Raw genomic sequence first — 12,422 nt, forward strand, 5'->3', positions numbered from 1 at the left:
GTCCGTGTATTTAAACATACAGAAGGGGGCCGGGCACCGGGTATTAGCGATTATCATCATCCTTCTGTGAAGAGGCTGCCCCAGTGTCGCCTGCAGCTCTGACGGCTTGCCTCATAATGCCCTGAGAATTCTTGCAATGACCTCCAGGGGTTGACACACACACCAGCCTGTGACTAGCTGTGATCACGTTGCCCAAATGGATTGGTAAAGGGCAACTATCGGAGATATCAGCCCCTGGATCTATTGCTTTCCAGTTGGATGTCTTACTCAGGAGGAGCCTTTCAAAGCCATAGGTCCCATATCATTCTTTCTCTGGCCCCCATGACAGCTTTCTGAGTCTCTCTAGTGGACTGGAAAGGGCCCTCCACTATGGCATATCTTCGTGCTCCTTGTAGGTGACACCAAGGTAGACATTGCACCCTCCGACTCGCCTTCTCAATCACCATCTCCCCATTCCTCTTCCTGCTGTGTTGGTAGCAAACTATTCACTCCCCCATACCCAGCCCCAGATAAGCCCACCTTTGTGCCCACAACATCTCTCTTCCTGTTACATACACACATGCATGCATACACTCCGAGAAAGACTTCAGTTACTTTTATCTTCTTATAAATGTGCTCTCCCGTCTCCTTCCCGAGATTAGCTGCAATGGAAAGTGCAGCGTTTGAGTGGATGCAGATGCCCAGTCACGGTTGTGCATGCTGGAAACTGTCCTTTCCTGTTTCCTCTTAGCCAACAGCAGTGCTGGGGTCCAGAGCTCAACGGCACAGGAGGGCCTGGGGATTAGAGGTGGAGAGGGCATGACACCATTTTGGAAGATGTTCAAGAAACAGGTGTCTGTGTCAAAATGTTGCCTTCCCTCTCTGCACCGCACACTCAATCTTGGGCACCTCATGACCATCTTTTCCTAGGGTCTTGAGCACGGGTTAGTGCTGCTAGATTTCCACCTCTTACAAATCCTTGTGACCTGATCTGGAACCCTAACTACCCTGGCACACCTCTTCATCTCATGCTCATGTCTTGTGTTCCTCTTCTGTGGCGCCCCAACCCCCTTGACCGTGCTAGTTGATGGTCCATTCCCCTAAGCATGGTCCCGTCTTCTATCCCCCCAAACCATACTTTTCAGAGCACCAAACCCAGTGTGTGGTCATCGGCTGCACTTGTGATATTTGACTAACGTCTGCTCCCTCACTAGCTTGTATGCTGCTGGATTCAATCCGGGCATGGCGGAGGCCACGCCTCCTTTCTCACCCTGAATCCCTGGTACCCTGCCCTGTGTCTGGTAAACACAGGCACTAAAGAAATGTTTGTTGAATGGATGAACGAATGAACACAGGGAAAGCTTATATAGTCCTTTTTGGCCTGTTCAGCTCAGCCTTTCAGTAAGTAGGGACTTCATAAGCACCCGCTGAAGATGATCTGTAGAAAGAGGAAGAAAAGCATGGCATACATTCCATTTAGAAATTGTTTTTCTGTACATGGGCGTCTCCACCATTTCTCTCTATTTAATTTGCTACTATAAACAGGCCAATGGCATTGCAATAAATGTGGTTGTCTTGGCGTAGCAAATTTGCCCTGGCATCAGAATGTGAAATGTTATCAGGGCCCCAAAAGTAAGACCTTAATGTACTTGGTGAGATTTTACTTTTAGCAGAAACCCTTGTTCTCAAATAAGCTACTGGCTATGTATATTCTCATGTTATTTTTCTTCAGACCAATTCCATTGAGGAGTGGAGATGGGGCAGGGAATGTGGCATTTCGCATCTTTCTATCTGGAATTCCCTTTCCCTCATTAGAGCTTTTCCTCAATACATGTTTTTTTGTCTGCTTGTCAACAGTGACAGGTAAAAATAGCGATAAATAATCCAGCAAGCCAACTAAATGACTTCTGGGATAAAGAAAAAGGGAAAACTAGAACAATAGCAATCCCTACGGAGTGAATGTGTTAAACACATTAATTTGCACCGAGCAGGAAAAGATTGTGGAACAGATTTAGAACAACTGGGAATGAGAGGAAGGGGATAGAGGTATATACTGTTTTTCTGACTCGATGGGGGAAAGCGAGGGCAATTCTTCTTTATGGAACCTCTCCACCTTCTGTCCCTCATTAGCAAGGGATCTGAGTGGATAATAACTGCTGCCATTGTTAAGTTCAGAAACCAACAGGGAGAGAAGAAAAAATCAGGAGGAAACAAAAGGTTATTGGGAGAAAAAGGAGTGTGTGTTTTCCGATAGCTGCCATAAGAAAGTACCGCTAATGGGTCCCTGAGAACATCAGAGATGTCTTGTCTCATAGTTCTGGAGGCCAGGAGTCTAAAATCTCTGCAGGCACGAGGGAAGGGCCTGTCCCAGGCCTCCCTCCTTGGCTCATAGATGGCCTTGTCCCTGTGTCTGTCCACTTCATCTTCCCTCTGTGTGTGTCTGTCTCGGTGTCCAAATGTCCAAATTCCCCTTTTTTATAAGAATGTCAAGGTTATTAGATCAGGGCCACCCAGACGCCCTTCACGGCTCATGGGATTGAGCCCCACATCGGGCTCTGTGCTGACAGCATAGCACGGATTCTGCTTGGGATTCTCTCTCTCCCTCTCTCTCTCTCTGCCCCTCCCTTGCCCCCTCTCTCAAATTAGATAAATAAATTTAAAAAGAAAAAGGACAGGAGAGAAATAGGAACTTAGCCCACATGACCTTGTTTTCCATCAGGTGGTCTAAAGGTGCTGTCTGCTTCTCGTGCTGTGATGCTCCTCTGGCTGGTGCTGGGAAAGGTGACATGGTTCTTAGAATCATGCCTTCTTGCCGATATTTCTGTTACCTGCTGCCACTCCTGCTTCAACACCATGAACCCATCAGAGGGAGGAGAGGCGGCCAGGGGAGGGGAGCTGGAAAGGGGCGGGGAGCTGACCCTGCCTCCTCTGCCTCCCAGGGCAGAAGGGGTTGAATGTGAGCCAGTGGTGGGAGATGAGTCAGGTGGAAATTGGGTGGGTAGGGAAGATGGAGAGGCTGCTTATCTTATTTAATGCAAAGAGAGGAGCATCTCAAAGGCAAGCCTCTCAATTATGTAATAGAACGATGCAAGAAGGTGGGATGTACGTTGCCAGGAGGCAGGGAACTTGGGGACATAAGAAGAAAGACAGAGTCGGTGGCAGGGACTTGTTGCTTTTATAGGCTGGGGCTGGGGCTGGGGTTGGGGGATGGTGAGTTAAAGACATAGAAACACTGAGGATAATATTCTTATATAATTTTCCCCTCTAAGACCCCTCATAGATATTCAGCATATCCCTGTGGGCACTTCTCTTTCATTATAAGGGACAATTCTTTCTTTTTATTTTCGGGAGGGAGGTGAAGGGACCTCTGAGTATCCCTTGCCTGTGCTCAGTCAGACATGGAGACCTCTGGGCTGGAATTTTTAATACTTTCCATTCGGGTGACTTCAGCAAAAGCCGGCGAGGGAGGCTGTCTTTGTAATTATCCCCCTGATGAGGAAGCCAAAAGGTCTTCAGTGTCTTAGTATCGTGCTTCAAAAGGAGCAGGAGCAAAGCTAGAGTGTGCCCTGAGATGGGGTGGGGGGACAGGAGAACGAGAAGAAATGCTTGGGTGCTGGAGGTACAGGCAATGGTGATTCACCGTTGTTGTAGCTGTAATTAGTAGTCATGGCCAGGAATACGGCTCCTTGCAAGAAACACCTGTAAGATGGTTTGGCCTAGAGGGGTGCAGTGGTACTGCGGGGTTACCTGGTGAAGCAAGGAGTTCCGGACGCGGAAGGGGCTCAGGCAAGATGAGGTGGCTGTCGTTTGCAGCACGACCCCATGCACTGTGTGGATCCCTTTCAGATCTGAGTTTTCTGTTTTCCATTAGTCCTTCCGACCACAACCCCCAGCCTACAACAATGCATCTCCAGTAATGCCACCCTTGGAAGTAGATGGAGGTTTTGTGACGAGTTACTGGAATGTACCCCTCTCCTCTGCCCGGTGACACTTCACATTTGTCTTCTCTGTGTGTCTTCTATAAAGGCTGTTTCTGGGGCTCAGTATAGGCCATCCTCAGGACAATTAGTTAACACACACAGATAGGGGCATCTTGAAGACAGGCAACATACACATTCACATCAACTGTGTAGGTTTCAGGTTTATTTCCATGTTATTTTCATTCTGTGTGTTCTCTCTCTCAAATTAAACCTAATAGTAGTAGGATAGAATAGTAACGAGTATCATTATTCACATTAAAAAAAAAAAGAAGCTACAATGTTTTTATTTATAAATGTAGCTTGCCAAGAAATGGGACTGTACCAGAAGTTTCTGCATTTATGGTAATTATTAGGGAAAATGAGCAGTAGGGAAGAAGTGAGAGAAAATTATAGACCCTTTCAGTGGTATGCTAAGAAAAAAACCTGTTCACAGGGAAAATTGCCAGTAGCCACAGGGACTTTTTCTTTTACTTTTGGAAAAAGGACAAAATAACCTCAGCAACTTCAGGTGTAATTTTCTAATTGTTCTAATGCAAAAACCATTTAGCTCCTTTTTAAAAATATATATATTTTTTATTTTAGAGTGAGTGAGAGAGTGAGTGGGAGAGGAGGCAGAGGGAGGGAGGGAGAGAGAGAGAGAGAGAGAGAGAGACAGACAGAGAGACAATCCCAAGCAGGTTCTGCACTGACACGGGGCTCAGTCCCACAACCCTGGGATCATGACCTGAGCTGAAATCAAGGCGCCCTGGCTGCTTCTTTATTCACATGAAGTATGGCCTGACACATGAGATGTGTGGGCTCCCCACCTTGCTCTCCTTCCACCTTCCTGGCTTTGATTGTAAAGAGTAATGATTTCCTTCTCTCATACATCCTGGGAAGGATCTAGACGCTGGGCTCCATGTGGACTCCTGTCCTTCCACTGTGGCCAGGAAACTCGGGTTCTGTAAGCACGGCCACAGCATCTCTGGCCAAGGCTCCCCCGTGTCTCCCACCATCGTAGCACCCTCAGACCATGATTCACTGGCTCCAGTCCTTTTTGCTTCCATAGTTGTGGTTTCATTGCCTCATGTATTTCTAATAGAGAATACTTCTTTTTCTTTTTCTTTTTTTAGTTTATTTTTGAGAGAGAGAGTGTGAGCAGGGGAAGTAAAGAGAGGAGGGAAGACAGAGAGAATCCCAAATAAGCTCCATGCTGTCAGCACAGAGCCTGACATGGGGATTGAAGAACCCACGGACCCTGACATCCGAACTGAGCCAAAGTCAGATGCTTGACTGACTGAACCACTCAGGCACCCTACATGCTTTCTTGAACATTTTCCAATATTCAGCTTCCTTAAATATTGTTTCACACCCGTACTTTTCCCTGGAAGTTCTTCTTTCTTGGTGTGGTTTTTGCCACATGCACAGCACTTGAGAAGGTGAACTAATGCAATCTCATCACACCTTCCCTCTGCCCCTATCCTGGCCATGGGGAGTACAGCTTAGTGTGCAATCTTCACTTCTGGGTTTGAGTCTCAGAGTTGAGAAGAATGTTAGTTCACTTGAAATTATGTGGATTTAAATTTTGATGCCTATAACTATGCTCTATAATTAAATTTCTCTTTATTTCTTATGTCTCCCCCGTATCTTTGAGTTCCGTTCACAAGTGAAAAAAAATGGTGTTTTATACAATTATGTTTAGTAGGTCACTATTTGTGTCTTATTGCATACTTTGGTTGAGAAGTGCATTACTCGCAGATGCTCTAGGTTTTTACAATATCGTTGAAATCTTGCCACAGAAAACATTACAGCAAAATCACCACGTGTAGCAAAACATGGTTCCAACCGCAAGAGAGTTGAAACAGTTCCCCGGTATTATTGTAGAGGGGATTGTCCCATACTTACTTTTAAGCCACTACTAGCAAGAGCATGGGACCGTACAGATACTCTCGTTTCTCCAATTTCACAATGGAAAGTTTACATTTCTGATTTTTCAGAAATAGCTGAACCCCCCCCCCCCCCCCCACCATCCCCACTCCCACTGTTGACTGGTTTATGCACGGTGTTAGCACATAGTTCCAACGTTTGGGCATATGGGATTTCAAATCAAATTTCCTTAGTTTTATTAAGGCTTACCAGTATCGAACTACATTGACATGCTACTCAATAAACTGAGACAGAAGACAGATGTATTATAGCAGAAGGAATGGGAGATTCTGTGTTTCTATGAAAGCCAACTTACAAAGACTTGAGCAAGAGAGGATAATAGGGAAGTAGCTGTGAAACGCAGCTCTGGTACGTCTTATTTCGTCTAACAAATGATCTGGGGGACACGTGGAGTCCTGGCATGTGGATGTTTTATCCAGCTGCACTGTTACAATTTGGGGACGGAACACGGTCCTCTGGCCAGGCAGGGCTACCTTCATGTCCCAGATGCTCCAGTGTCCGGGGAGTCAGTCCCTTCAGTGCCCCACCATCACCTGTGGTGGCGTCTTAATCACCACCCTCCCTTGTTCCTCTGCGAACCTGGAGTTCCCACTGAACTCGAATCTGTGGTTGGCATTTAGATGTGGTGATGCTCAGCACGTCAAGTGCACCAGGGGACAGAGGCACAAAGTGAGGAGCCCCCAGCTCCGATGTTTGCACCCCCCGCCCCCATGCAGGGAGAGACCCGCCCACCTACCACCCTTTAGGTTTGCCTGTTTCTGGAGTTTCCCAGATTCTTCCTCCCATGCTCATGCCCCCCACATGCAAAGCTGCTCTTGCAAACTGTGGACTGGTCCACTGCCTCCCTCACCACCCGAGGTCTTTCCTGGGTCCTCGTCTAGGCCTCTTCCTCAGACACGGCCCCTTGTTACTTCTGCAGGCATGTTTCCACTCGGCCTGCAGACCTTCCTTCTGTGGGTGCGAGGAGTCCAGTCTTGCCTCCAGGATGCGGGCAGGGCAGGCCGGGTGCTGGAACGGGAGCAGGCGGGATTGCCTCGGGGACCTGGTGGCCATCGGCTGCACACTTACCATCAACTTTGTCTGTTCACTTCCAGTATTTTTATATTGCTTCCCTGCGATTTCCCTCCTTGGGCTCTTCCCGCAGATCGACACTTTCTGCGTTTACCTTCTGGAACAGATTGACATGCTGTTTTTTGGAGGTTCTGGTAGGTCATTGACACCCTACTCTTCCTGTAAAGGAGTCTGAAGTTCCGATAAGGGCTGAGTGGAGTGAGAGTCCCGACAGCTAGGTTTTCTTTGTCATGAGCACTAAACGGCTTCATGCGTGCACCTGGACAGACAGGGGACCCGTGTCTCCGCCTGTGTGGACCCTCCCTTGGCGTGCCACTTTAGATTCCCACCAAGGTGGATAAGACCTCGCCTAATCCTTACCTGGAGACTTTGTGCCGGTTGCTTAACTTTAAAGTTCATGCTTCTCTAAATGGAAATGAACATGTGGATCTCCTAGGGGTTCTGTAAAAACTAAATAAAATTGTACATGAAGCACTCGGGTGTTGCTGGTGATCAGTACTATGACCACCTCATTACACACACACACACACACACACACACACACACACGCACGCACACACGTGCTAGCGTTGCTTGTTCATTCCACTCCTCTCTCTCTCTGACCCCCTTCTGTGGAAACCTTCACCCGCGAGGTTTATGGTGGCCAGCAGCTTTCAACTGTAAACAAGGAGGTCTCCCTACGTCCTCACGGGGCCTGTTCACGCAGTCTTCTACGAATGGTGCCCCCAGTTCTAAATGCTTTCCTCCTGCATGTTTAGTAAGTGGTCTTTCTCGTGGTAACAGTCATCCAGTGCTTTTGCCCGCCCCCTCGGACTTCCTCTTTGCCCCCTTCCACCCCCGGCAGACATCTTGTATTCCAGAGCCGCCACCGTCTCCTCGCGTCGTTACATTTATTGACCACGAGACCGTTGGTGTTTGTGTTTCAGCCGTTTCCGGGATGACGTCGGCTGTTTACAGCGTGGCCCGGAGTGCCGCCTCCGCCGCCCTGCTCCACGTGCTCTGCTTCAGCGCCGTGAAGGTAGGCGTCAGGACCCAGGGCCTCTGCCCTCCTCCTCCCATTCAGTAAACTAACTGGGGGTTCAGGCGGATCTGCGCACATCAGGAGTGGCAGGGCCCCGAGGGTGGGGCCTCGGTGGCGTTAGAAGACATCTTAAGATACCTGATTTGCTAGGGATCACACAGCCACGTGGTCTCATCCGGCTCTGCACCTGCCCCTTTGGCCTCCTTACTGACCCTGGGCCACTCTGCCTAGCATGGCGGTCAACGGGACCTGTTGGGTTGACCCTCCCTGCTTTCTGAAGTATGGCTCAAAAGGCAGTAAAGAGATCCAATGGCGTAAAGCTATGTGGACGGAGAACAGGAGAGGGTACGGCAGCAACATGGTCTTAAAATCTAGAAAAGAGAGGACCCGTAGACTTCTCCAGATGGAGAAAGTTGAAGCTCAGGAGGGCAGCAAGGGAGGCCCACGAGGATGAAAACACAAGATGAGCATTGACCTCAGGAAAACAGAAAGTTGTGTCAGAAAACCAGAGGTAATTACTATGCATGCAGTGGCTCCGCTGTGAATAATTCTTTGTATTTGTGGCGACTGGAATGACAGTTATATGGGGAAGGGAAGTGCGTGTGTGAGCGAGTTTGTGTGAGTGTGACCATCAGGGCTGCCTTTTTTTTTCTTTTTAATTTTTTTAATGTTTATTTATTTTTGATAGAGAGAGAGACACAGAGCATGAGCGGGGGAGGGGCAGAGAGAGAGGGAGACACAGAATCCGAAACAGGCTCCAGGCTCTGAGCCGTCAGCACAGAGCCTGACGCAGGGCTTGAACTCACGAACCGCGAGATCATGAGCTGAGCCGCAGTCGGACGCTTAACTGGCTGAGCCATCCAGGTGCCCCTGGGCTGTCTTAATCCTGTCTCCCACACTGGAAAGTCAGCAAATAAAATCTAAGATAGAAAAAGATCACGAAATAACAGGGGCGCCTGGGTGGTTCAGTCAGTTAAGTGCCCAACTTCGGCTCAGGTCATGATCTCACGGTTCGTGCGTTCGAGTGCGCTGGGCTCTGTGCGGACAACTCTGAGCTGGAGCCTGCTTCAGTTTGCGTCTCCCTCTTTCTACCCCTCCCCTGCTCATGCTCTGCCTCTATCTCTGAAAAATAAATAAAACATTAAAAAAAAAAGAAATAACAAAACAATGTGTCACCTGGAAATATGGAGAAACATGGGCAAAGAAGCACAAGCTGCCTTCAGGCAGCAGGAATTTGGGCCATGAGGTGGTGTAGACAGGGAACACTGCTGCTCATTTTCAGTATTATAGAATTGTAGAGTGCCCATACGTCTAATACACGTAATGTTGGGGGCATCTTCGTTCAGGAAAATTTAATTAATATTACACACATTTGTTGACTTTATGGACATCCCACATTTAATGTTTTAAACAACAGGTACGTCTGATAAAATAGAAATTTAATGTAAAAGAGGAGGTAAAAATAATGCATGTTCCATAGGGTTTTTAAGATCAAATGACACTTCTTAGCCAACTCTTTCAAAAGAGTAACTTCCAGTCTTATTAAATGCATCATTGTGGGTGGCAGAAAGGCCATTGTTTATTCCCACTTGTGGAAGACGGGGAGTGTGACATGATCCTCTCCCAGGGCATTCCCGTGAATTTGTCTGTGACCCTCAATGGCCTGATTTCCTCCCTCACTGCTTCCATCCCTTTCGTATAGGTAGTTTCTTTCGCATAGAAAAAGGGGAGGAGGAAGATTCTTTCTTCTAATGCACAAAGGTAACTTACGTGCTGGTGGGGACACTGTCACCACGTTTATACCATCATGTAGAACAGTCATTACAGAAGGAATCAATGTTTCTGGCGTTCTTTCTTTTGAAATACATTCTTCTATTCTGTCACGGCTTTATTCAGGAAAAGTACATGGATTATTTTCTGAGTCCTTGTACTTCTGAGGATCTCTTCCTACTGCCTTTTGTAAAACATCTGTCTGTAAAACTTGGGGGTCACAAGCTCTTGCGCACAGGACCCTTTGTTTATTACTTACTCTGTTGTGTTTCGGTGTCTGTTTACATACATATTTTTCGCGCATTTTAATTTTTTATTGTTTTGTATTTTAATTTTTTAAGAGTATTTTTAATTTTTTTGTTCTTGGTGTTTAGTTTTCAGTTTAATTCCAGTTAGTTAACGTACAGTGCTATGTTAGTTTCACGTGTGCAATTTAGTGATTCAACATTTCCACACAACACTTGGTACTCATCACAGAAAGGGCACTCCTTAATCCACACACACACAAACACACACACACACACACACACACACACACACACACACAGACAGACACGACATCTTTATCCATTCATTGGTCAGTGGAAACTTGGGCTGATTCCATAGTTTGGCCATTGTAGATAATGCTACTACAAACCTAGGGATACATGCATCCCTTTGAATTAGTGTTTTTGTATTCTTTGCATAAATACCCAGTAGTGTGATTGCTGGACTGTAGGGTTGTTCTATTTTTAATTTTTCGAGGAACCCCCATCCTGTTCTCCACAGTCACTACACCAGTTTGCATCCCGACCAACCATGTACAAGGGCTCCTTTCTCTCCACATCCTTGCCAACACCTGTTGTTTTTTGTTTCCATACATTTAAAAAGTCTGATTTACTGGGATATAAACTCTATACTGTAAAATTTACCTTTTTAATATATACACTTAGGTGAGTTTTGATGGATGTATGTAGTCATGTAACTAACACCACGCTCAAGTTGAGCGATGTTTGCACCAACTCCAAGGTTCCCTGGTATCCCTTCATAAGCCACCCTCTTCTTCCTACTGTAACCTTTGGCTATGACTGAATTGATTTCTATGGTTATAACTTATAAAACACAACTTCATACGATAAAATTCATGGGTTTTAAATATATAATTATATGAGTTTTGATGACTGTATATAATCAAATATCATCAAAATATTATTTATTATGAATTCTTTAATAATATCACAATACACACATCACAATCATGATATAGAACAATTCCACCTCCCCCGAGTGTTCTCTATGCTCCTTTGTAGTCCTTTCTCTCCAATGCCCAGGTTTCTGCCACTGCTGATCTGCTTTCTGTCATTCCAGTCTTGCTTTTTCTCGAATCTCATACAAATGGAATATACAACATGTAGCTTTCTGAGAGTTTGACTTCTTTCACTTAGCAGAATGCTTTTGAGATCCTACCATGTTGTTACACATGTCAGTAGTTTTTCTTTTTTATCACCAAGTAGTATTTCTGTGGCTTTTTCCAGTTTTTGAAAATTATAGATAAAACTTTTTTTTAAGAATAATTTTTTTAATGTTTATTTACCTTTAAGAGAGAGAGAGAGAGAGCGCCATATGAGCGGGGTGGAGGGCATGGGGCACAGAGAGAAAGGGAGACAGAATCTGAAGCAGGCTCCAGGCTCCTAGCTAACAGCACAGAGCCTGATGCGGGGCTTGAACCCACGAACCCTTAGATCATGATCTGAGCCAAAGTCAGATGCTTAACTGACTGAGCCTCCCAGGCACCCCAAATTATAGATGAACCTTCTATAAACATTTGTGTACAAGTATTAGTGTGGATATGTGTTTTTATTATTCTTAGTAAATACTTAGGAGTGGTATTGCTGGGTCAAGTGGTTAATCAATGTTTAACTTCATAAGAAACTGCCAAGCTGTTGTTCAAAGTGTGCACCATTTTTGATCCCTTCAGAGTCTTTGAGATTTCCAAGTGTTCCAGATTCTTTATAGCACTTAAAATTTGTAATAGTTTTTAAAAATAGTACTCATTCCAGTAGGAACTAGTATCTGATTGTGGCTATAATTTGCATTTCTCTAATAATGACTGTTGTCAAGTATGTGCCATACTTTAGCTTGCTACTTATGTATCTTTTCTGGTGAAATATCTGTTAAAGTCTTTTGCCCATTTAAAAAATTGCATTATATGTTCTTACTGAGATATAAGAGGTTTTTTTTACATGTTATGAATACCAGTCCTTTATCAAATATATAGTGTACATATATTTTTTTCTAGTCCTTGGCTTGTCTTTTCATTTCATTAACAGCATTTATCAAAGAGTAGACATTTTAATTATAAGGAAATCCAATTTGTCAATTACTTATTTTATGGTTTGCACTTCTTATGTCCTATCTAAAAAATATTTGTCTAACACAAGGTCACAAACATTTTTTCCTAGAAGTTTTATAGTTGCAGCTTTTACATTTAGATCTCTGACCCACTTTGAGTTGATTTTTGTGTATGAGGTGAGGTAAAGATTGAGATTCACTGACACGATTGTTGAAAAGACTAACATTTCCCCCATTGAATTACCTTGGAAGCTTTGTCAAAAAACAATTACTGGCTTCTGGTTTCTGGTCCAGTATGTGAAGGGTTGGAAAGTTGTTACTTTATCCTAACACTAAGTAAATAG

General features: G+C 45.2%; 1 protein-coding gene across 1 annotated transcript in view; it reads left to right on the top strand.

The window, feature by feature from the left end:
• PCNX2 (pecanex 2) overlaps nucleotides 1–12,422 on the top strand; it is a 299,183-nt gene that overhangs the window by 91,468 nt on the left and 195,293 nt on the right. The window contains exons 14-15 of the mRNA XM_042908044.1: nucleotides 6,980–7,090; nucleotides 7,883–7,974. Coding sequence (XP_042763978.1) covers nucleotides 6,980–7,090; nucleotides 7,883–7,974 — 203 coding nt within the window. The remainder of the gene's footprint in view (nucleotides 1–6,979; nucleotides 7,091–7,882; nucleotides 7,975–12,422) is intronic.

Source organism: Panthera leo, chromosome D2 (genome assembly GCF_018350215.1).
Source record: "Panthera leo isolate Ple1 chromosome D2, P.leo_Ple1_pat1.1, whole genome shotgun sequence".
Classification (NCBI taxonomy): Eukaryota; Metazoa; Chordata; class Mammalia; order Carnivora; family Felidae; genus Panthera; species Panthera leo.